This window comes from Cygnus olor, chromosome 4 (genome assembly GCF_009769625.2).
Source record: "Cygnus olor isolate bCygOlo1 chromosome 4, bCygOlo1.pri.v2, whole genome shotgun sequence".
Taxonomy (NCBI): Eukaryota; Metazoa; Chordata; class Aves; order Anseriformes; family Anatidae; genus Cygnus; species Cygnus olor.
Window position 1 is genome coordinate 15,771,657 of NC_049172.1, and position 23,848 is coordinate 15,795,504.

Genomic DNA, 23,848 nt, shown 5'->3' on the forward strand with positions numbered 1-23,848 from the left:
AACACAGATAATAAGTAATTGCAATTACCTTCAAACGTCCTGGTTGGAACCAGCTGCAGGTGAACAAAATTGTTGAACAAAGCACCAGCTAGGCAAAAAAGCAACAAACCAAAACAATGGAAAAAAAAAATACCTCTATTTAGAAGAAAATAATACATTTTAAAATGTGTTTTGCTATCTAGATCCAATGGAAATACTTCCCAATTAGAATATCCCTTTCGCCATGGGAAAAATACTTTTGTAATTTCTGAAAACAAGTTTCCACTTGGCAAGTAAAAAACTGTTACAGCTTTTCAAGGCCCTACACATACCTTAATACGGAGGTGTGCTTTTATCCTGAACAATAAATGTAACCGCCAAATCTGCATTCATATTAAACCACACAGCTGAGAACCGTGACACAAACACCAGAGAAAAAAGAACACCGTTTTTGTGCCTTCCACCATCAAGACAAATGTTGTGTTTTGTTTTGTTTTCTTCTGTTTTTTCTAGTTGAAGGGAAAAAAAATCCAAATCTTAAGGATAAATGTAACACTAACATGCAATAGGATTGTGTGCAGAGTTAGAACAGTTACGAGGTCTGTACGTAAAAGCATTTCCAGTCACTGGATTCTTTCTCCCCGGTAACTACAGATACTTAAAACGTTTCACGCGATATTTTGGATTAGTCGTACAAATCAGTTCTGTGGAAAGACCAATGACATTAATAGTAAACAGTCAGTGCATACTGGTAGTAAGCAGCGCGCAATACTTTACAGAAAAAACAGTACTAGGCCTACAGGAAATATGACAGGTCTTCCTGGGTGATACGGGTGTCTTTACAAGGGTACTTTGCAGCCCACGCTCCTAAGGCCATTTGCAAAATTTACCCGTCATTTCTGTGATGAATCAGGCCTTTTTTCTTTTCACTGATATAGTGGTTATGATCGTCTATGGGTGTCAGTGCAGGGACAAGAGAGTGCAGAGCTGAAAAAGCAGGATCTTGAGCAGTTTTAAAACGTAGTTTTAAAGTTGTAACTTAGCTGGTAAGAAAAGTCTCCTTCCTTGATGACAGTCCAGATTCTCTTCCATCTCTATACCACAAAAACTTACACTTGACACGATTGTTTCTCCACGGTGGACAACGGTGGGTAGTGGTAGTTGCTATTAGGTCAGCTCTAATAATTTATTCTCCAAGCTCACATGTTAAAGAAAATCTACTACTATGTCCTGATGAGTGGGGACCTTTCTTCTTCAGTACTCTGCAAGAAAGAAATTTTAACACAGGGAAGTTAAATGTGGCATATCACAGAGCTTCCACAGTGGGGAAGCTGGATTTCTGAAACTCCAGGCAGGATAGGAAAAAGCTCGTCTCCTACTTCTACGTGCAGTTTCATGGAGGAGAACCACCGCTGTGCTGGGGAGGTGCTGGAGGGTGGACGGCAGCTTTGGCAGGGGCTGGCACTGGGGTACAAAGAGCTGTCCCAAATTTGCTTACTCCAGGGGATGGAGGGGATTGGGGCAAGTGGAAGGGCCAGGATGTTCTCCTTGCTCCCACTGGAGGGCAGGATGCTGCCTTCTCTAAGGACAGTGAGTGAGGTGAAGCAGGGATTAGGCCTACCAAGATCATGCTTTGCATGCCAATTGGGCCAGAGAAGGCTCACACTGCAGGATTCACAGTGTGAACAGTGGGTAATAGGCAAGAAATACAGCGAGAGACATCCTGCAGAGAAAGCAGTCCTCCTGGAAGCTGTGAGATATGAGGCAGTGATGGGGCAAGTTGTTGATTAGTAGGATATTAAGGATGCAAAATAAATGGGAAGGCTCAGGCCGCATCTTTGCAGGCCTGTGGAGCAGGTTGGGAAAGCGATGAAAGGGAGGAGGGAACCTGTGTATCTGGAGGTGTGGTGTGCTCAGTTCTGGGCACTGCTCACTGAACTGTCAGGGACATCCCCCAGCCAGAGGGATTTCAGCAAGGACTCAGCATGGCAGATGTGCTCATTCACAGGCAAAGAAAAGGCCTGATTGCTCGGTTCCCCATAGCACATTCCAGCTGATGAAAGACCATAACCACCCTGGTGGGAGGTGCATCGCAAACAGACCTGTAACTGGCCGAGTTACTCTTACGTCTGCAGGAAAAGCAACAAAAGTAACAGAGAAAACATGAAATTGAGGTGTCACTTGGTCATTTTAATCACTGTGTAGCATCCAGGAACATCCAAGAGGGCTGGTATGAAGCCAGCACATAGGGAGGGGAAGGAATGCCTGAGACAGGGGCCTCAGGCAATGGGACAGTTTTGATTTTCTAGTTGAGCCTGCCAGAAATATGGGCAAAAGAAAAAGGAAGAAAGGAACAAGGAAAAAGGACAAGGATCTGCTGTAAGGGAACCTGAAGTATGGTCCTGAGAACCCCTGCTCATGAAATGCTTCCTGGGTGCCCAGAGAGAACTGCAAGAGTGAAGCAAGAGAGACAGAGATCAGTTCCTCAAAGCTCGAGGAAGGAAGGCTGAGGACTCTCCGCCACTGCTGCCACCACCATCACACCCCTAACCAGCACTGGGTCCCACGGACTAAGATGAAGCACAGACACAGCGCAGCTGGGAGCTCTGGAAGTAGGCGTGATGGTGCTTTCTCAAGTGGTTTTAAGACGGTACTTAGCCAACATCATACGAGCAAGACCACACTAAGACCACAGCAGCTACAGGGAGAAAACAGCCAACTAGAGTACCCAGTTTGTCTCATCTGAACCCTCCTGCCTTAACTGTCAGGGTGAAGTTTGAGTTTTCATCATTGCTAACTAACAGCCTTAATGTCAGCGTGTCATTTTGTGACAGAACTTTTCATAAATAGATGTACAAACTAGCATTGTCTGGATAAAACTATCTGCGTGCTGTTGTCTGTAAAAGTCATCTGTTCTTTGGTCATGAATTTGCATAGCGATTCAGAAAAATAATCAACCGGTGTAAGGCAATTGTTTCTATTGAGAACACTGTCCAATTGCCTGTGATTTAATGTCCAGCAAATATGGTGAACTTTTCTCATCTTACCCTTCAGGGTCCTCTAGACAGGCTGATTTTTTATTTTTTTACTACTATCAGCAAGGGAGTTAGGCACAGAAGATAGGACCTGCCTTACCACATTTTGTATATTAGCTGCATTCCTTTGTTTTCATGCATTTATTCTGAGTCTATTAAAACTTCCCCTCCCTAGAAAGGTCATTTTAAACAAAAACAACACATAAAAATGTTTGTGTACAAAAAGATACTGAAGAAATAAAATCAACCAAAAGAAAATCAAACACAGACTAACACACAGTAAGCAAAGTTGAATTCAAATGCTACTTACCTCTTCACTTACTCCCCTGGACCTGCACACGAGCACAGTAAAAACAATCCCAAAAACAATTCCGATAGCCATGATTACAAAGGGGATTCCAGTTACAACACTGGCTTCCAGCAAGACGTGCTTGAGTTTGCTGGCAGATGCTTCATCGATCAGAACACTCTGGAGCAGAGAAAGATGAAGAAAGAAGAAAGACTGATTTCTGTTTGTCTTTATATTAGGCTATTTTACTTTTGTGAGGTGTAGGGTAACAACAGTTCCACACTTCTCCACCTCTGCTTCATTGCTTCTTGATATACCTTCCCTCTAAAAATCCTTAGCTCTCCTTCTGTGGCCAGAGGGATAATCTGTTCTGCATTTCTAAAGGAAGTAGTGACTTTGAATGCTCAGTTTAGGAAAGCAATAATATAGACCTGGAATAATGGCATGAATCATCAAAGCTAGAGTGTTCCATGAATCCAATGAAGGCAGTGATCCAACTACAGCACACACTGTGCTACTACTGCATTCATAGAATGTCTCCACACAAAAAGATGTGATCCTGCAAGCCTTCTGCCTCTTCCTCGTGGCCAGTACTCTGCAATTACAAAGCCTATCTGACAGAGTATTTTCCAGAACTAAACTTAATGCAATGGTCAACAAACAGCAAGAGGATATTAGTAAGAAACAACATCAGCTTCCTACCTATCACTATACAAAGCAACAGGAAAACATGCATTTCTTTCCTGGCTAGCTCAAAGACGGTATTTTAGCAAGAATAAACATGCCACAATGCTGCAAAGAAATAACATATTTACCTCATTTAGATACATCACTGGGAAAATTAGTGTTCGGATGTTGCCTGTTTCACTGTGTAAAAAAAACAACAATTAGAAATTATGCTTTTCCCACTTTTCAACGTGAGGGTTCTGAAGACAGATTATAATAGAACAATGAACAAGGAAACTGTCCCCAGAGAAACTCTGGACTTGATTTTCACCTCCCCACTCTAGCAGAACAATCTCAATCTTCAAAATGCTAAATTATTTCTGTTTTCGGATTTGGTGGCAAAAGAAAAAAAGGGATCCATAAGAGGCTCATTAATAACTTACTGAATGACAGATTTGTGCCAGTCAGCAGGAATGCTAAGCTAAGCCGATGTTGAAGGTTACTCATACTTGTAAAACACAGAAACTATTGTCCACACAACATGCACAGAACAGTAAAAAAAAAAAAAAAAGTTTGGCACACATGAAATAACAGCTTGCTCCTAAGTTGTTTTAATGCAACAGCTCCTGGCCACTAGAAAACAAGGTGAAGAAACACTGACCATCCCATAAGGATTGGGGTTATTAAAACACTTCTTTTTTAGTTATAATATGTGGCAAAGCTGTGCCAATAAGCTAAGTGGCAAGGATTGCCGTATGGACTGCCTAAGTCTCAGGACAAAGGTTTCTTGTTATCATACCAATGCAGTCACCAAGGCAAGGTCTTTCTCTCTGCCTGACCTAAGCCCTCCCTCCTGAGTTTTGGATAGGACTTGCGGGCTGTTTTGAGACACACCACTTGATCTTCTACTTTGAAGGGGTTATTATTCCTTTTCATTTGGTTTTCACGTGGATACTGCTGAGAAGTGATGGCATCTGCAGTATTTTTTTCTAAAAGCCGTGAAGAATAGGATGGCATGTCCTCACTGCAGTGAGCAGCAGCTCTCCAACCTCTAGCCCCACTCCATTGTGGCAGACCCTCTCTTGGAGTTGCATCAGTGTAATATGACTGATGCCACCACAAGCATCATGTGTAACTTGTCTTCAGCAACTTCTTTTCTTGAATACTGTCTTTACTCTGCAGAAGGAACTGCAATAGCCACTTGGTCTGTGATTGAGGAGCGTACTGCCATTTGCAATTAAGATTTGACTAGATTTCTCTCTCACTTTCTCTCTCCAACCAATATTCCATCTGAACACTGCAGACAACTTCACTTTGACTATCAAATCAGGTCTGAGATATCCACCCTGCAGCACTTACAAAAATTCAGGTAGTTTTCTGACATGAACATTGATCTGCATCCGTTTGGCTGCTCGAAGGACAAGCCCGGTCAGCTGGGGAATAGAAGAAAGCAGTGAATTATTATTAATATTATTATTTTTAAAGAGTAAGCATGAAATAGTAGGCATTAGGAGAATACAATGTAACAGTTACACTGGTGTGGATTTGACAAGGCAATATAAGATCCACTTAGGGTTATTATTTATTTCCCTTCACCAAGGGAAGGTAATCTTGCAAGATACTCTTGTATCTCATATGCCCAGATTTCAGTCTGCCTCTGAATTAAGTAGATGTGAAGAGGCTATAACAGAAACAGGGGAACCCACACTTAAGCTACAGAGTGATCCCCCTTCTTTCAGATCTAGCTGTAGTTTTGAAAAAGGCTATCACCTACTGCTGCTTGTTCTGGTCTCTGAATACTGTGCGAAGACCCTGCAATCTCACACAAAAGAAACCTTTCTGTTTGAAGGGTGACAAAGAGATACCGACCACAATGAATCGGAGCATACGGCCACAAAGGTGATGAGAATGAAACACTTCTCACAGTATTGCCACTGCTATAGTAAAGGTTGCAAATGGGTGCACAGAAATAATGTTCCTTGCTCAAGAAGCCAAATTTAGTCTGTGGGGGTGGATGGAAGCGAGGAGTCGCAGAGCTCGTTTTACACTAATACTTCAAAAGAGCTGCATAACAGAAAGAGCTTGGCACCAAATCAGATGTCAAGCAGCATCCGCACTAGATGTTGAGAGAAACTATGCAATTTCCTCCATAGCAGCTTGATGAGTCAGACTCCTCTCTTTCTGTAAACTGGGGAAGTAATGATCTTGCTCTCTCCCTTGACCTACCTTCAGATGTGTGGATCTAGAGTACAGTGTAAAACCACAGACCATCAGCTGCAAGCTCCTTTATTTCTGACATCTCACAGCGAGATTACCAAAAATCCCACAAACTTCCATGAAAGACATAATCACCATGCTTCTGCATGTCTCCTTCCATGGCTCCATGCTGTCTAAATTGAGTCCAACATTCTCTGAGTATTGATCTGTTCTCTTAGACCACATACCCAGCTTCTTCAGCTTGGGGAAAATACAGTCAGGACAATACCCCAGTGGCTGGGATGGCAGGGTGAGCCGGAAAAGTAGCCTCATCTGCTTCTCAGAAATATTTTAGCCTCTTCATTTCATCAATACCAGCCTGTTGGCATCTCTAATTGCACAGGCATGATAGGAAGAGCATTTTAATTCCCGTTATCCAGCAAAATTTGCTCCATACAAGCACATTTGAATAGTTCCACATAAAATAACACAGCTTTGCTGAAGTCAATGAGGCTACATCGATATACATCATCCAAGAAGGTGACCTAAACCCATGAGCTTGGATTTGACCGCATTACCCTTTAAAAAAGGCTGTACTTACAGGATTGATATCCACAAATGTCTCATGATATTCTTTGGTCGGGTGCATGCCCTCTATGTCCTCTATAAACTTTTGCTCTGCCTGGTAAAAATGTGGAGCTGATAGAAATATGGGAGCACCTGGAATGTGAAAACATAGAAAATCACCATTTAAGAAAAGAACAGGATTTGAGAACGTCTTTGAGGACCTCAAAACTCTTTGCACTGTGCTATTTACACAGTAAAGGCAAGTCCATTCTGGGGCTGCAGAATTAACTCTGATGCCCAGTCCTTAGAAGAAGCCAGATGTTCCCTTGTGCAGCATCAGCACGGCTTCATGGCTTGCATGCTGGTCTTTTCACTGGTCATCCAACTACGCAGATGTGACAGCTACCTGGATAAGAGCAGACTACAAATGCCCATATTTGTTCAGTATGGACCCTGGTACTTCCTTCTGATTTCTTTGATTTATATCATTGCTGGAGCTGATGACATCTCACAGGAACATCTCCCCTCAGATACATTTCCTCATTACTGCAGTTTAACACTAACCAACCACTTGTTGGTGACCAGTTTCACTGAGTACAGTCACATCCCTACAGGCCTCACCAAACTGTCCTCATTTCTTTCAGTCAGAAAGGAGAAATATGTTGCTGCTGATGTCCTCTCAGTCTGTTTCCACCGCCTGGTAACATACCTTGCTTGCAGATGCTGACGTTGAGGACCCCAGTGCCAGGGCAGTTTCCTGGAGGCACACAGAATCCAGCATTGTCTGGGTTAATGGTGGTGTTGGCAAACACCATAGGAGAGGGCACAAAGCGGTAGGTTGGGATGCCTGCAACACTTCCTGAGCTGTCATACACCAGGTAAAAAGATCTGCAAGAAAGAGAAGCCAGACTCAGATTTGTTAGTCTTGAGAATATGCTAATATCTGCTGCAGATGTCTCTTTGTTGATGCCTACTTATCTACTTCAGTTTACAGTAAGCTGTGGCCTTGGCCGAAGCCCATTCCAATGATCTTCTGTTAAATTTAACAGGCTTTTGATCATCACATACACACCTCATCATTCTGCTGCTGCAAGAAATGGACAATCCTGTGCTAACTGTGCTGCTCCAGGGATACTGACACCTGACTTTAGCATTTTGGGGCTTCGGCCATGTCCCCGTGCTCCTATTATGCGTTGTGTGAGGCAGTGCTGGTGCGTGCTACTGGGAGGAACAAGGCAAGGAACATGGTTGGGCAAGACAGAACAGAGGGGAGGCACAAATTTGGCGAGTCCTGAATTCAGCATAACACACATCCGTATTGATTTAAATAGAGAATTTCAGATCATTCTCATTCTCCACAGACAGGGAAACTTGGAAGGGAGGAGACCAGCAGGTGGAACATAAAGAAGGAAACACCATGCTTTTTTTCTGAATATTGTTGCATTTTAAATAGCACTGCTTCAAGTCACACATCTCTGAAGAAGGCAATCTGGGTTCTCTAAAAAGCAGAACAAGGGAAGATTTTAGAGAGAAAGAAATTTCAGGCAAGGTTCATAGAAATCCTCTTCCCCTCATTACAAGCCTTGCCAGACAGTCCAGCCTGTCTTTCCAGTCATCTTTCAAATTTTCACTCTATCCTTCTTTACAAATAACACATCCTTAATTTGATACAGATTTTATTATTATTATTACTTTATTTATTTTATTTTTGGTTTATCTCTCTCATCCTTCACAGCATAAATGAATACTGAACGCTAACCCTGCTAAATAAAACGATGGAAGGAAAAATATTAGCCTAACATAAAACCTCAACATCAATGGACATAAATGCACTGCTGTTAAGTCTGAGTGATGACGTTTTCCTTTTCTTACCTGCAGAAATCAGAGGAGAAGATATAAATGTTCTCATCTTTGCTAATCAGTGGGTGAAAGGATGTCCCATCTGTTCCGTTGATCATGTTACATGACTTTGTTGTCCACCAACTCAATGACCTGAAGAAAACAAAGCAAAGAGAATAAGGGTTAAAAGACCTCTGAGCAGTGGTCAGGCCAGCTTATGGTCTGAGCAAACAAGAATCAGACCTGTACAGTGCTAAGTCCTATTGCCTCAGCTCTGCTAACAACAAGGGGAATTAAAATGGGTTTAAATTGCATTTGTCTTCTCTTTAAACTGGCACCAGGCAAGTAAGAATCCAGGGAGGGGTGTCAGGGAGGGTAACCTGTGCCATGGGGCAGTCAAGGGTTCAGAGGCGAGTGCTCACAGCAGTTTGTTCTCTAGGGGCAGGGGCTGTCTTCTTTTCATAATTATATGACCCATACCGAAATACTGGAGGCCTGGTCTGAGCTAAGAGCTGCTGAGAACTACCAACAACCACAAAATAAATTGATTTTTTTTTTTTGTAAAGAATGTAAATTTGAACATTCTTGTTCAACAAAAATGTGAAAAGTGGCAGATTTTGACAGAGGCCTAACCACAGTGAAAAACTTACTCTTTTCCTTTCCATTCCACAATCCTTGAGAAGTTAAGGTAGTTCCTTTCCCCACTTAGGAAAACATATTCTCCATCATCAGTTCCATTCATCTGCAAACAGATACGTAAGTTTTTAATCACTCCACTTGTTCTTTAACACCTGACTGGTAACAACAGGGTGACAGGAGACTGAGCTGCCATCACTACAAATCCACCACAGGAGTGATGGACTCCCCTGAGGTAAGTGCAAATCATTAAACTTCACCTTAAATATAAGTGAGGTGGACGTGACTGTGCTAAATTCCCACCCCTCCCAAGTGAAGGGAATGCAACATTACGTTAGCCTTTTTTACCCTTTGAAATTTGCCACTGAAAAAGCAGTCTTTAACAAAATAAACCCACAGAAAATAACTTGGGTGTTGTAGATATCTCTGAGAAACAAGGAGTCCTCCCGGCCCAAGGTGACTTACAGAGACACTGTGGAAGCCAGGAATGGCTACAGCACAGAACTAACATGTGATCTCAATTAATTACTGCGAAGGAAATTGGTCAGGAAATTTTCTGATAGTTTGCACAAGTGGTGCCAAAAAGGCCATGTTATTCAAAGCGAGCACAATCAACAGTGGAATTGTTTGCATCCACTCTTGGAAAGCTTATGCATATTTGACACAGGGAAGTGAGATAAAACACTCGCAGCTGTGCCACAGGCCAGTGCCTAAACACAGCCAAACTGAACAGGGAACATCCTTTTGCTACCTCTGCAGCCTGCCTCCTGGCCTCAGCCTGGGAGCAAACTTCTCCACTGGCGGGTGATGACAGTCCCAGCTCTGTAGGAATGACATCACCCCTAATTTAAAGCATCCGAAAGTCTCGTACGCCAGTTACCTTATTAAAGAAACCAAACACTGGATCGATCTCGGGATGCAGAAGATGAATGGTTGACAGCAGCCTGTCCTTGTAGCCCCACAGTAATTCATGCACGGTGCGAACTGTAAACAGGGATTCTTGGTATAGGAGCAACAGCACCTCTGTGGCAAACTGAAGAGAGGTTGCCCTGGTCCACTCCATTGCAGTCTGCCAGGGGATTAGAATCAGTGAAAAATGGTCAGATTTCATGTAGAATAAATAATTACAGCTGCATACAAACACAGACACACATTTCAGCATCGCACACGTTTGAATTGTATTTTCAGTTTCACTATTCCCACTTGCGGCAAGTAATGTGCTGGCTAACAGGTTCTTCAGCTATTCTCCTCCAGGGATGTGCTCCTGCAGATTCCTGTTCAGCTAAGCATGGGCACACAATCAGTCTGGTTCTGTGCGACTGACTTCTGTAGGCTTAAGAATGCATTTAAAGTGAAACGTGCAAAACTGCTTTCTAAGCAGCTTGAATTTCACACGTATATTACAGCTGGAGATGCGCTTTGAATTTCAGCCTTAGGAAATTATGGTTTACATTTTGAAAAGCAAAGCCTGTAAAGATGGGCATTTCTCTAAAATGCAAACAATACCAGAATTTATTCCCTTTGTAGTAATTTTACAACATGTATTTAAAAAAAAGGCAAAAACAAAAGGAAAAAGATATTCCTTGGGTGAACCAAGCTGTAGTTCTTCTAGTACAGCCTGTTACAGTACATCACAGTCAAAAATCTGAACAAGAGATAATACTTGCTACCACTCAAATGCCTGGGAGGAACTGTAAATACAGTGACTGTATTGTTTGCAACTCGTAGTAAACTGTGTTCTATCTAATGCCATATAGAGAGAATTTATGTATTCATTCATAAAATCAGACAGACATTGTTAGAAATGCCAGGCAAAATTGAATGCACCCTGTAATTGAAGTCAACTAAACTAGTATGGGGAGTAAAGGCTTAGTTACACAACCAGCAAGTATTTCGGTACTGTCTCATTTGCTTCGCAAGGTATGACAGCTTTGTATCTGCCTGTTCTCACGCTATCCCTGTGCGAGACCAAAAATAATGGTCTGCCTCTCATCACCAGAATGAGACTGTCTTTGCAAGGTTGTCTCACCTAATACAGATCAGGGGTGCCTGTCTTAATTGTAACTTTATTCTTGCAGCATCTTTTCATTCAGTGGTATCTGAAACCTCCTACTACTTTTTCTTTTTTTTTTCAGTTTGTGATGCAGGGCTGGAGGCAATTTTTGCCATTTTGACCAAAATAACCCCAACCAAACAAATATTCCAAGCCTTCTCATTCAAATGTCTGAGTTCCTCCTACGTATTTGAGATCACTAACTTCCTAATTTCACTTGGTCACGAAAACCCAACAAGCCTGATTTCTGCTCATCTCTTAAGTGTGTCAGCTCTCAGCTCTCTGCACAGGAATGTGGTACTAACACTCAAGAGGTGTATGGGGAAGGAAGAATGTAACAAAAAAAAATCCCACAACAGTCCTAACCAAAACTGAATGCAGTATCTGCCTCAGACATAAGCTGCCTCTCTAGTTCTTCAATCACCTTTATCTACCACAAAGGGAGAGACAGTACGGAGTGACAAGCTGTAGGTGTAAAGTGAGTTAGGATGATTTCCAAGCAGAAACAGAGGAGAACTCACCACTGCAGGAACATTAATTGTTCTGATGAGATCCACTTCAGGGTCTCCAACTGACTTCTGAGGCTCAAATACATATGTCTTTGGATTCAGAGCAGATACTTTGGTGCCATTGTCCAAAAACTGAACATGCACTCTTGGCCTGTATTCTCTGAAAAACAAGAAAGTTTGCTCTGTAAGCAAGTTAAACATGTACAAATGACATTAATTGCAACTTGTGGCCATTCTACTGCTCTAAGCACATGAAGGGTAGGATTTTCAGATCACTGGCAGTTGGTCCATTTTTGCTGCTGCTGCTGTCAGCAACAGAACTCCCCTTTGTGTCAACATGAGCTGAATTAGACCTCACAGGGTACTTCCAAAAATGCCACTCCACGTCCTAATAGCACTTCATATTTTTACCTTGTCTTGAAATACCTCCAAGGAAAGAGAACAATTTCAGACAGTACAGAAGGATTTAGAGACACTATATATAAGGCTTTTGCCTCTTTGCTGCAGGCAAAATTTGCTCCCAGGCAAAATAAGATGTAGGCTTCACCTAAGTCTCATTAACCTGACCTAAGAACCTACCAGAATCTTTCTGCTGGTGTCCACGTACTTTGCAATAGGGCTTCTGGGCTTATGTGTGACACAACAACAGAACAAGCCTCGTTTTAGCTCTTCTCCTTTAATTGTGAGGTAGCAATCCTGGATGCAGCAGAAATTCAACTGATTTTTTTTTGCCCTGAACTGCTCATGGGTTTGGAGGTTGCTTCTGGTACTGTCTAAGCAACAAAACAAACGAGCTACAAACGAGCAACAAAAAGCTCAGGATTGCTGACAAACAAGTCCAATTGGCAAGAAACATCAAATGCTACCTGCTGGCCTAGTAAGGGAGTCAGATCTTAATCACCCTGAAGCACATGTCATAACCATAATTCAGTGCATGGCCAGGACCATTTTCCAAACAAGAACCACAATTCTGCAGAACTGGCAGGCTTAGGTTCACAATGAGACGCATATCAATCTTCAGCAATCCAGAAAACAGCAGTGGCAGGTTGTCTTCTCATGGTGTGATCCTTTTGGCATAGGAGTGAGGTGAAATAGACCATATTTCATCAGTCCACATTCAATCAAGAGTTTGTTGACTTCTACATTGCTTTGCCTCCGGAGTAAATTTTAAATCCCAAGATGCAAAGGTGAATTATTCTGCAAGACCCTGTGCTGTGATGTTCTTCGTTCATTTCGGATCCTAGATGCTATCCTGGCTGCACTAGATCTAATTAATGCAGCTTCATGACAGGCTGTATCACTCTGGTTCAGTCTTTCTAACTTAAAGCAAACTGGGAGGGCCCATGAAATTATTCTTCTTAGAAATCAACCATTTCCCACCTCCCCTACAAAAACTATAGTGTATCTACTGCTCTTCAGCATCCCTACCTCCTAGGAACATTTTGGTCAGGCTACACTTCCAGCTCGACCTGGCAAGAGTCTCTTTCACATCGATTTACTCTATAGCCTAGGGCTTGAACTGAGGGGATAGGAATGGACAGTTGTGAAGTGTCTTACCTAAAATAGGCCAGAGTTAGCCTGAGAAGCCTCTCCAACTCTAAAAAGTCTGCAGAGGAAAATAATACTCCCCGATTAGGGACACAAGGAGGAGGATCTCAGATGTTAAAGACAAAAAACTGTTAATGTGTCCAAGACCAGATAATATTCAAGTGTTCTTTGGGGCTTGGCAGGCAAGCAGCGTGCACTTCAGAATGAATTATTTTATATATTGCAAATATAACTTCCAGGATTTAAAAAGACAAGCACTACTGCATTTTAGGTACAGAAACTATGTGTGCACTAACTGGGTTTACAATTTATATGGGTCAAACCTATGAACTGTTTGAAGCTTAACCATGCAGGATGAGACTGTATTTAGCTGTCCCACCTCCTCTCTGCCACTCTTAGACTTTTTCCCCTGCCTGCCAGGGACGGTTCCCTTCCAGCCTTTCTCCCCAGTAGCCCATTTTATAAAACACTGAGCCATGCACTTCATTTTAGAGCATTTTGGATGTTCTGCTACATACTAACCTGGTATTCATTCTGTGGCTCTAGCATGCAGTACGTTTGCAACATCCCTCCCTTCTCCCTCTCCTCCCATGCGCCTCCTCTCTTTCCCCACCCACCGCCAACAGCCTGGTACAGCAGCAGCAGCAGCTAAGCAAGGATTAAAGAATCTGCTAGGAAAGAGCACTCCAGCTTTTTAACTTTGCTATTTCTTCCACCAGGCAGAGCGCAGCACAGTCGAATCCTGTTCGGACACGTCAGAAGCGGGCAAACCAAGCGAGGCAGGAGCAACGGAAACACGCAGCGCTGGAAGGAGCAGCCTGCCTCCTTCAGCAATAAACAAGTCGGGGAGCGCCTGCGTCGCCCGCCCCAGCCCGATCACATGCAGCCAGCCTGTGGCGTGTGCTGCAGGGGAAGGCTCGCAGCGAGCCACAAAACAGCAGCTCAGGCTGGGCCTCCCCTCGGGCACGGAGCAAGCTAGGCAGCCCCGTCCATCCCACAAAACTCCTTCATGGGTAAGGTGCAGCTTCACATAGCAGGCTGTGTGTGACGCCTGGAAGATGCTGAGGAAAGGGGAAAAAAGGAGCTAGAGAATGGGAGTGCGGAAAAGCAAGGGCCTATGAGGTTTCATGTAGGTCTTTTACATCTAGAAGCAGCCTTGTTTATCCTCCTGCTGACTAATTATCAGCATTATACTACAAAGACCTGAAGGAAAGCTTGGGAACTTGAAAGCTTCTCTATCTTTTCCCCACCTCTACGAGTTTATCTAATAAAAGGTATTTTGCCAGAGTAGCACATGTAGTTTGCCAAAGCTAAACAGACACAGTAATGAAAAACAGAGATGGGAAAAGATTGAGGGCAGAGGGTGAAGCAAAACTGAGCTGTAGGAGGAGAGCAACAGAGTGGGAAGACATACTGCAGAGACTGAAGCAGCCCGAAAGGCTCTCCCTTTTACTCTACAATATTTTTAAAAATACTGACAACCAGATCCTGATCATTCTGCAGCTTAGGCAGAGACAACTCCTTCTGGCACTGAAACTGGTCTGAATGAATGTCTGACCAGTGAGACTGACAATAAGAAATCGACATTTTTGCCATGGTTCTCCTACCTCCATGAGTTCAAAGACTGTAACACCTCCTGCCACAGGACTGCTCCTGGTTTTACACTGCTGCGTGCAGTGGAGCAGAATGAAGCTCCAAAGGAAAACTTATTTGTAAGGGGACTGAAACCTCTCCACATGCAGCAGACTCAGACTGCTCAGTGTGGAGCCATACCATGCAGAAGGAGAGTCATGGAGGCTAGATAAGCTCCAACACTGCACGTGGCCTTACCGAGTCCTGCCGTCTGTAAGAATAGTAGATATTTCTGAATCTAAGTAGGTTTCATAGTGAGGGCTGGTTAGGGGAGTTCCCTTTAGTTCCACTCTGTAACTAGTTTTCTGTCCACATTTTTAATGATATGAGTTGTGCAATTTCAACTAGGAACTAGTTTCTGAGTGAATCACATTTTTATGCAACACTCCTCTCTGCTTACATCTCAACCAGTCACTGCCTTTTCCCTCACAAGACAGCAGGCCACGATGCAGAGAACTTCCTCTGTGTTCAGCAGCTGAGGAGCAGCAGCACACGAGCAAAATCTTGCACTAAATCTAACAGAAGACCCTGGCTGAATCTGAAACTGCTTGCAGGCTGTCGATGTATCAGCCGAGTTGTACTGTGCAGGTGGCATACGACCATTCTCAGTTGAATAAATTTTCAAGCACACATTAGCAGCTAGGTTTTCTCCTAGAATGGGATCCCAAACATTCTGGATCTCACTTCTTTGCCTCCTTACACACAACAGGTTCAGTGAAATGTGAACACAGTGAAATGGTCCTACCGGTAGGTGTAAGGCCCTTTTTCCTCTACAAGAGGAGTAGCTCCTTGAAGCACTTCTAACGGATTTGTCACATTAAAAAAGTAGAACTGCATGTAGACTGGTGGAGGAGGATCTTCCCAGGCTTCAAAGGTTTCTGTGCCATTTTTTAATACTGTTCCCTGAAACATGAGAAAGACAAATCAGCTGTTAGTGATAGACGCTGAATAACATTTACAGGAAAGAGTGGAATTCTCTGTCCTCAGAACAAGGACAAGCAACATGATTGGAGACCCCAACTCTACAAATACTTTGTGCTTTACTTTGAAGCACCTCACTAAATACCAACAAAATCAGGCATATGCTATGATGCTTCCAGCCTAGGGGCATACTTCTGTTGGGATTGTTTTTCTGCTTCTTCCTACAAACACTTCTGCCTGACATTTTTCAGAATGAAGACTTATCAGCTGTTACACAATGATCCTCTTGCACTTCTATATGAGCAAAAACCTAACCTGGTGTGAAACACCACAAAACATACCCACATTACAGATAGAAGAAGTGGAAACCAACAATGTGAGGCCAAGAAGTCCCAAGAGACATCTTAGGAGGAACAAGGTCAGAAAAGAAGCTTAGATTCATTGTGTTTATGATTTCTTTGCCTAAGAATGTCACATTCCAGTACAGCTGTAAGATTGTCTCCAAAGCAATTGGACTTCACTTCTCAGTGGCCTGGGAGGAAAACCTGTAAGTGATAGAAAATTCTTTCATTTAGGCAGACTGGGATTCATGCTTTTCTGAGGTCTCTGAATAGGGCAGAGATTCTTTGTATTCAACACAACGTGGGCCTACAAAACAGGAGCTGCAAATCATTATTTTAATACAGAAGCACTTAAATAACAATTCAATAATTCCTTTACCCACCACATGTTATAAGGAAAGTCACAAATGTACCTGCACGTGGCTCTATTAGGAACACTTAACACAGATCTCAATTCCTTATTTTATTATCATTTAATTTTATATAAAATTTACTGCAACTACAGAAGCGTCACCACCGCCACCAAAATCAAATCTTTTCACGTTTTTAACACTGTTACTGCCAGTGTTACAGTTAAGAAGAAAAAAAGGCTTGCAGAGTGGAATTTTCAGGAATAAGTACAAACAAAACTGTATCTTCGAAAATCATAACACTAGTAGGCGGAAGAAGGGAGGGGGGGATAATTTGCAATTAAATGGGTCTCGTCAACACTTGCTCTTTTTATTCTTCTGAGAAAACAAGTCAAATATTGTAAGTACAAAATCAACGGCAGGGCAAACTGGCCAGCTGCCATGTCTTGGTTACTGTTTATGGGGTCTTAACTTTATCAGCTACAGGATTATCAGCTACAGCCTCAGGATTCATCCTTGGCCTTCCCACTGAAGGAGCTGTTTTCTCTGCATGCAGATTTTAATTTTGAATGATTTGATAAAGAGAAGACCTTTTAAAAGAAAAACGTATTGGCAGGAGCTTGGAATGGCAGCAGTATTCCTGAATGGCAGTGAAAGCCAACCCAGCTGGTAGTACTCTGCAGTTGCAGACTGCTTTCCTCTGAGAATTGCAAACCCTGCATTCTGTGAACACCACAAAAAATAATGTTAGGCATGTTTCAGGTGCTTCGTGCATTTCTTCAGAACTATCAGCATCTCGTATACACCATTTCCTACACAAATCAATGCTTTTGACCCTGTTTTCTTGCAATCTTATGCCAAGGAGGCTCACGTTTGTATTCAGACAGAGCCTGCACGAAGCTGGTTTGTAGGATCAGGAACAGAAAATCTCACTAAATCAGGCATGCTGTTTCCATGACACTACCAGAAAGGGCTGGGAGTGACACAGCAATGTATTTAAGATACCTAGAGATAACTGAGATAGCTTTTCTCCATACACAAATAACCACAGTACAAAGTCAGGGGTTTCAGAGGTCTGATGTCTGCTCCTTTCATAAGTTGTGTACAGCTCACATTTCTCATGTGCATGAAATACATTTGAGCATAAGCTTGACACTGATAAAAAGACTAACTCTTGCCTGTCTTGACCTTAACTCTCCCCATCTAGGAATTTGTACTATTCCCCATCAACTAGTAAGCGTATTCAGGGCACCTGTCTGCTGCTCAAATTGCTCTCATACGAGGCAATTAAAGTGAAAGATTATTACTCCCTCTAAATTGTCAACATTTAAAAAATACAAGCGCGCCCCAGGCATATTAATTCCAGTTTTAGGCTCCAGTCTATCCTTTATGAGAGGGATGACATTTACTAGGTGCAGGGAGGTCACTGCCCCATGCCACTCTCCTGAGCTAGACCAAAAACAAGAAGCTCCCCACCTTGATGACGAATTGCTAAATGTAACATCAGTTTCTCTCCTGCTATATACATATACACATGCACCAGACTACATGCAAAGAGCATTAACAGGAAGGGAATGAAGGAGTTTTTCTCTGGAATAAATAAATAAATGCAGGTCCCTGAGATTTTGAAATCTTAAGTGATCCCCTGGGAGATGGCTACAGAGCAAAAGGGTAGTGAAACCAAGTCATCTGGTGATTTATTTGCTGGATCTGCGTAACACTGTTTGGATCTCCCACAGCAATGACAGTGTATTTTTAGCTCTGTACAGTGACAACACCAGTTGTAAACCCAGATTCACAAACTTCTGAGCAGGACTCAGATACACTGCCATGAAATTCTCAAATAATAAAATATGGCAAGCTCTTTTCTTCAATTTTTCACCAAACGGTATCAGGGGTATTTGGGTCTGCCACAAGATATTAAACAGCCTGGGCCTAAGAGAAAAATATGAGCACGTTTTTTTTGAACAAAACATATGTCCATGTCCCTCAGCTGATGGCATTCTGTTCAGCTCTGCTGACTGATTCACAGAAGAGTAGGATCTGATGTTACCAATCATTTTTTTGTCAGAGGCTGTGGTCACTGCTAGGTTAGGAAGGCTGCAAAATACTAGATCATAGGACTGCTGTTTAATCTGAAATATGTAAAAGATACAGCCCCACTGCAGTTATTGTTGCTGTACTGAACAAGGCCTTTTCTCTTGATACATTTACATGCAGGAACAAGGCACACAGAGGATTCAGAAACCTCATGTCAGACACTAGTCCTGCAGGCAGTAGCCCAGAGAGGCCTCAGACTCAGAGATCCTGTCTCACGGAGATGCAAAGGTGCACCAACTGCAAGATCACCACCCAAAACCAGTAGATAACATCATGCTGTGTCCTCACTCAACAGCACAGCAGAGGCTGTTGTTTCCAAGTGGAGTCCACATTCATCTCAAGTGTACGAAAACATCTGTCCTGCTGACTTATTTATCATGCCAGGCCTGAATTTGCACCAGTTGCATTCTCTGGTGTTTCCTTGTCCTCACAAAGAGGAAAAAAAAACGTAGTTTATGCTCCCAAATGTAATTGCAGTTGGTGGTGTTGATTGGAGTGGAAAATGATGCTGAACTTTTTTGGAACTTGTACAGAAAATTAAATATATACATATACTTTTTTTTTCCTGGAACTGCAAAATGATCTAGTTCTAGGACATAGTTTTATACATCCATCTGTGACAGAACTTAATTGCAGCTTCTTAAAAGGAGCAGTAGGAGCAGTAAAAACCTTCAGTAAAAAGGAGCAGTAAAACCTTCAGACCAACACCAGCAGACTTTTCTGACCCTGCACTTTGGGAACTGCCTGTTCAAAAGAAGCATCTCAACTCATCATTTGTCTAAGCCTCCACGGTCTAGTATTTCACATTAAACAAAATCTAAAAATGATCAATACATAAAATAAATCAAGGGATAAAATATCTTCCCTGACCTTTTGGGCCCCAAATACTCCTGACAATCCAGCTGTGGACAGCTGGCAACAAAAGCCCATTGAAATTTCAAGGGGTTAGAAGACTAACCATTTTCTAAATTTATCAGTGTGAGGCATGTGGCATAAACAGAACACTTGAGGTAAAGGCACAAGGGCTGATTGCCCAAGTTTCGCATTAGGTGCATAGCTCAAGGGTTGTTATAGTCATACACTGCATGCTTATGGCAGTAAAATCCATAACCATATAACAAATATAGAGCATAAAGCAAACACTGCTTGCAGCTAGGAAGGCTTTTCACCTGTGGGCAGCAATTTTACTCTTGTTCATTCCAGTTTTTTTTCCCATTATTTGCTGGAATTTCAGCTGCTACCTCTGGTAACTAACAGATACTGGACAAGATGGACCAGTGGTGCTCAAGTTCACAAAAAGCCAGTAAGACTGACAAGTGAGACAGAGAATAAATCGGCAAGATTTGAATCCTTTCTGGAAAGGGTGCTCCGCTGTCCTTGTCACCACACATCTGCCTACTGACTTTCCAGGGGGTGCAAAGTTGACGCCCTGCTGGATCCCCAGCCTTCCGATACACCTGCTGTCCTCCCGAACAGACTTTGCTTTGCCTGGAAAGGATGCATCACACAAATCCCCTGGTTCAAGCCGACCTATCCTCAATGCTGCATAGGTCCTGGGTTTGGACACACAGGTGCTTCAGCTGGTCCATAACGCAGTCATTCATTTAAATTTACTATCAGTCAGCACTGCTGGAAAGCCTTCAAAGGAGCATGAACTACCCCATGTAAAGGACAACCTCTTTCTGCAGAGAGGGTGTGGAGGGTAAGAGGGGCCAGCATGAAACTCATGAGCACCGATGACATTTCTTGTCCACTGCCTTGGCCTTCAGAGCAATCAGAGAGCTCAGAAAGCTCTAGTCTTGCCACATTGCGAAGGCAAAATTGAGATTTGTCTATTTGCACAAGATTTTCTAAGCTGCACACATGGTTACACAAGAGACAGCAACTTCCTAGGCCACACACAAATGAGAAGAAGCTCATGTGGGATAAAGCACGTGGAAAGCAGCAGAATCAGCAGAGTGACTGGGAGGGAGCACACTGCTTTGGGGCTGAGAGCTGTTCAGGAGGGTGTCACTGGGAAGCACGGGGAGCAAGATGCTTGATCCTGTGCAACAGAGATGCATGCTAGTGCAAGCTGAAAAACACTAAGCAGGAAAAGACTGAGCTCTAGGAACTGCATCCTGCATTACTGAAAGCTCTGCAGAGTAACTACGAAGTTACTCTTATATAATCAACCGTTAAGGGTAAGGAGTTGTGTAGCTAAGAGATAATACGCGTAAGGAGGATCACACCTAATTCCTGACAGTCCTACACTGCTGCCAAACTATTTCTTTTTACCCCACTGCTCCTGTGGTAAGAGCATGAAATAGACTTGAAGCCCTAACATCTGCTGTGATGTAGAGGCTGACAGACTCCTTTCCTGCAATATAGGAGATGGAACTGTAGATGTCTACGCAAAGCTGCACTGTTTGGCTTGCTTTGCACACAGCTTTGCATACACAGACGTTCACATCAGTTCACATCTGCCTTTCAGACTGCCTGGAGAAGGCATGAGCTGACAGTCGGATGACTTCAGGATAAACCACCCATTCCCCATGCTGTGCTCCAGCAGGGCAGAAGCACTTACCTGGGGACAAAGACTGCAGGAGCACCTGCACGAGTAGTTCCTGAAGAGCAGCTGACACCCTGGCAGGCTGCACGACACCTAGGGAGGCCTGGTTTTGTCTATCCCCTAAACTTTAGGGATACATTTCAAAGTGCAACTTGTTTTAAACTGACTACCAGCCTAAAAATGCCCTCGTTAAGCCAAATTGGTGTAAGATAACACTATACAGCTTCTCTGTTAGGAAATGCTTGCTGTCAATACCTTGAGGAAAAGCACAGCGCATCGGTTAGGACATTACAGGGGATAAGCAGACTTCTGTCACCAGTTAGACAATAGCACTGGTTACATCACATCATTTGTTAGCACTCTTGGTTTCCCTGTCTGAATAAGAGACAATATTCCTCAGATTAGGCAGATTAGTAATAAGTTACATGCTTCACAGACATTTTAAAGGAAATAGCTAATGAAAAGTGCTTCAAGTAGGGGAGTTTCTAACACTATTGCAATTGATCCTTTTCAGTGGACCACCATATAAACCCAAAGGGCCAGCATGAGAGAGGAACAACAGCTAAGGCAGACCATGAACGATGAGAGCTCTGCAGTCGTAACAATGCCAGGATGGGTGCTCCCAAAGTTTGCTGCAAGCAGCTTTGAAGAGCAGGGTGAAATGCCCCGCTGCCACCACCCAGCCTGGGGAACTACCATGCGCTTCAATCCAGAGCACACCTAGCGCTGTACAGGCAGCAATAAACAGAGCAGCAGAACAAGCCACTGTCTGAAAGCTGCAAGAAATTTATGATAGACATGGCAGAACAGGAGGCAGGAGGGGTGCTTTAGGTGTTCCCTGCTCTCCCTACGTGTTGCTGCTCTGGAGCGGGCCCCTCATTACAGCAGCTGCCTCACAGCCAGCAAAGCTGCCTCGAGAGAACTGATTTTTACTCATATTTACTGGATTTTTGCCCAGCCCAGCCCGAGCCCCCACCTGGCCAGGCGGTGCAGGGCCGGGAGCTTCGCTCCCCGGGGATGCTCCGGCCCTCACCGAGCGCGGCTGGGGCGAGGAGGAAGCCTGGCAGCGCCACCCACCAGCCCCTTCCCTCCCTCCTTCTCCTCCCGGGGTTAATCTGCGGAGGGAATAAACCCGTCAGGAGGGACGGGGGGGTGGCGATCGGGCCGTGCTCTCACCTGCTTCACCTGCAGGTCCACCACGGACTGGAAGACGTGCGCCACCAGCAAGGAGATGCTGGCGATGAGCAGCGTCAGGGCCAGGACCCCCGCCGTGACGAGGCACAGCGACTTCATGGCCGCCGCCCGACGAACAGGGACACAGCCGCCGCCGCCTCCGCCGCCGCCGCCGCCACAGCCGCCGCCAGGCCCCAGGCCGGGCGCAAGGGGCGGGCGGCTGCCTTGCCACGCCTGCCGACGGGCCGGGAGGAGCCCCCGGGCCTCCCCGGGCCCTCCCGATCCGTGCTTCGGATCCTCAAGGCCCGGAGGGTCTCGGCGGTGGGCTGGGAGCGAGGGGAGCGGCCGTGCCCCTGCCCACGGGAGACTTTGTGGTGCGGGGACCTCCTCGGTCGCTGCACCACGCTCTGCTGGTCAGGAAAGGGGGAAATGTGTCCCAAAAGGCATTTGTTCGTTCCTGCTGGCAGGAATTCCTCCTGCCTGCTCGGGATGGACCTGCTAGTGGGCGTCTCTGGATGCAGCAGGAGTGTTTCAAAGGTTTTCTGGAAATCGAGCAGAAAAACAGCTGCCCCTCAGGAATATGGATAGGGGAAAACTTGTAGGGAACAGAAACTGCCTCGAGAGTGAATTAGGCTTCATAGGGATCAGCTTCTACCCTAATTCAATACAGATCAGTTAAGCCTCTCATAAGCAATAAATTGATGTATCCCTTTCTCCTTTAAAAGACAGTGGGCACTGCTGCTCCGGCTTCCCACCCGTAACTGCTTCCTGGAGTACTGCTAGCAGGAGGGAAAAATACCCACAGCAGCAGCTTTCCCAGCACCTCTTTGCTGTTTGCCCTCCGTCATAGCCTTTGTATTTCACAAAAGGAAGGAAAGCCCCAGCGACACAGGACTCCTGGCCCATAGCCACAGTCCTGCTGCTACCAGCGCTTTCATTTCTGAAGCCATGAGCCAGTTCCCTCTCCTCCCGCACTGCCAAATCGTGAGGCTAGCAGCTTGCTATCATCATCCCGGTTCAAGTTATGCCTTCCCTAGGAGCAAGCAAGTAGACCATCATATGGATTTCCTGTTAAAATCGACTGAATTGTCCTTTATAAATATTATTTACTGTCATTTTAATTGCTGGGGACACTGTTATGTTACTGTGTCGTTTATTTGTTTATGAAAGTTTATGAGGTCACCTTTCACAACTGTTTGGGAAGCGAGAATGATTGTGGTTCCCCCAACATGGTAGAAGAAGGATTGTTCTGACAGCAAGTTTTAATCTATATTCCCACTCCCAAGTGGTGATTTTCACTCAGTTTCTTCACCATCTCTCCAAAAAGCAAGCAACGAAGTAAATAAAAGAATCCCTTTTTGAAGGTTAATTTAACTACACCAATAGAATTGTCCCCCTGGAATAATCTTCAATGGGAATTCCCCTTCTGAAACCATAAACCATCCCTTACGCCACATTGTCCT

General features: G+C 44.0%; 1 protein-coding gene and 1 long non-coding RNA gene across 2 annotated transcripts; one reads left to right on the top strand and one right to left on the bottom strand.

Annotated features, from left to right (window-relative positions):
* Nucleotides 1-121: 121 nt before the first annotated feature.
* Nucleotides 122-22,624, bottom strand: SCARB2 (scavenger receptor class B member 2). Its single transcript, XM_040555539.1, has 12 exons — nt 22,389-22,624; nt 15,695-15,852; nt 11,782-11,929; nt 10,088-10,276; nt 9,222-9,313; nt 8,605-8,724; nt 7,442-7,620; nt 6,767-6,885; nt 5,329-5,402; nt 4,119-4,170; nt 3,325-3,483; nt 122-1,241 (listed from the first exon to the last, which is right to left on the bottom strand). Exons 1-12 carry the CDS (start codon nt 22,503-22,505, stop codon nt 1,203-1,205), a joined length of 1,446 nt encoding a protein of 481 aa, XP_040411473.1. The 5' UTR covers nt 22,506-22,624; the 3' UTR covers nt 122-1,202.
* LOC121069394 lies at nt 14,037-19,214 on the top strand. The gene is made up of 2 exons (XR_005819397.1): nt 14,037-14,330; nt 18,782-19,214. It is a non-coding gene; the product is annotated as an uncharacterized LOC121069394 (long non-coding RNA).
* Nucleotides 22,625-23,848: the final 1,224 nt, after the last annotated feature.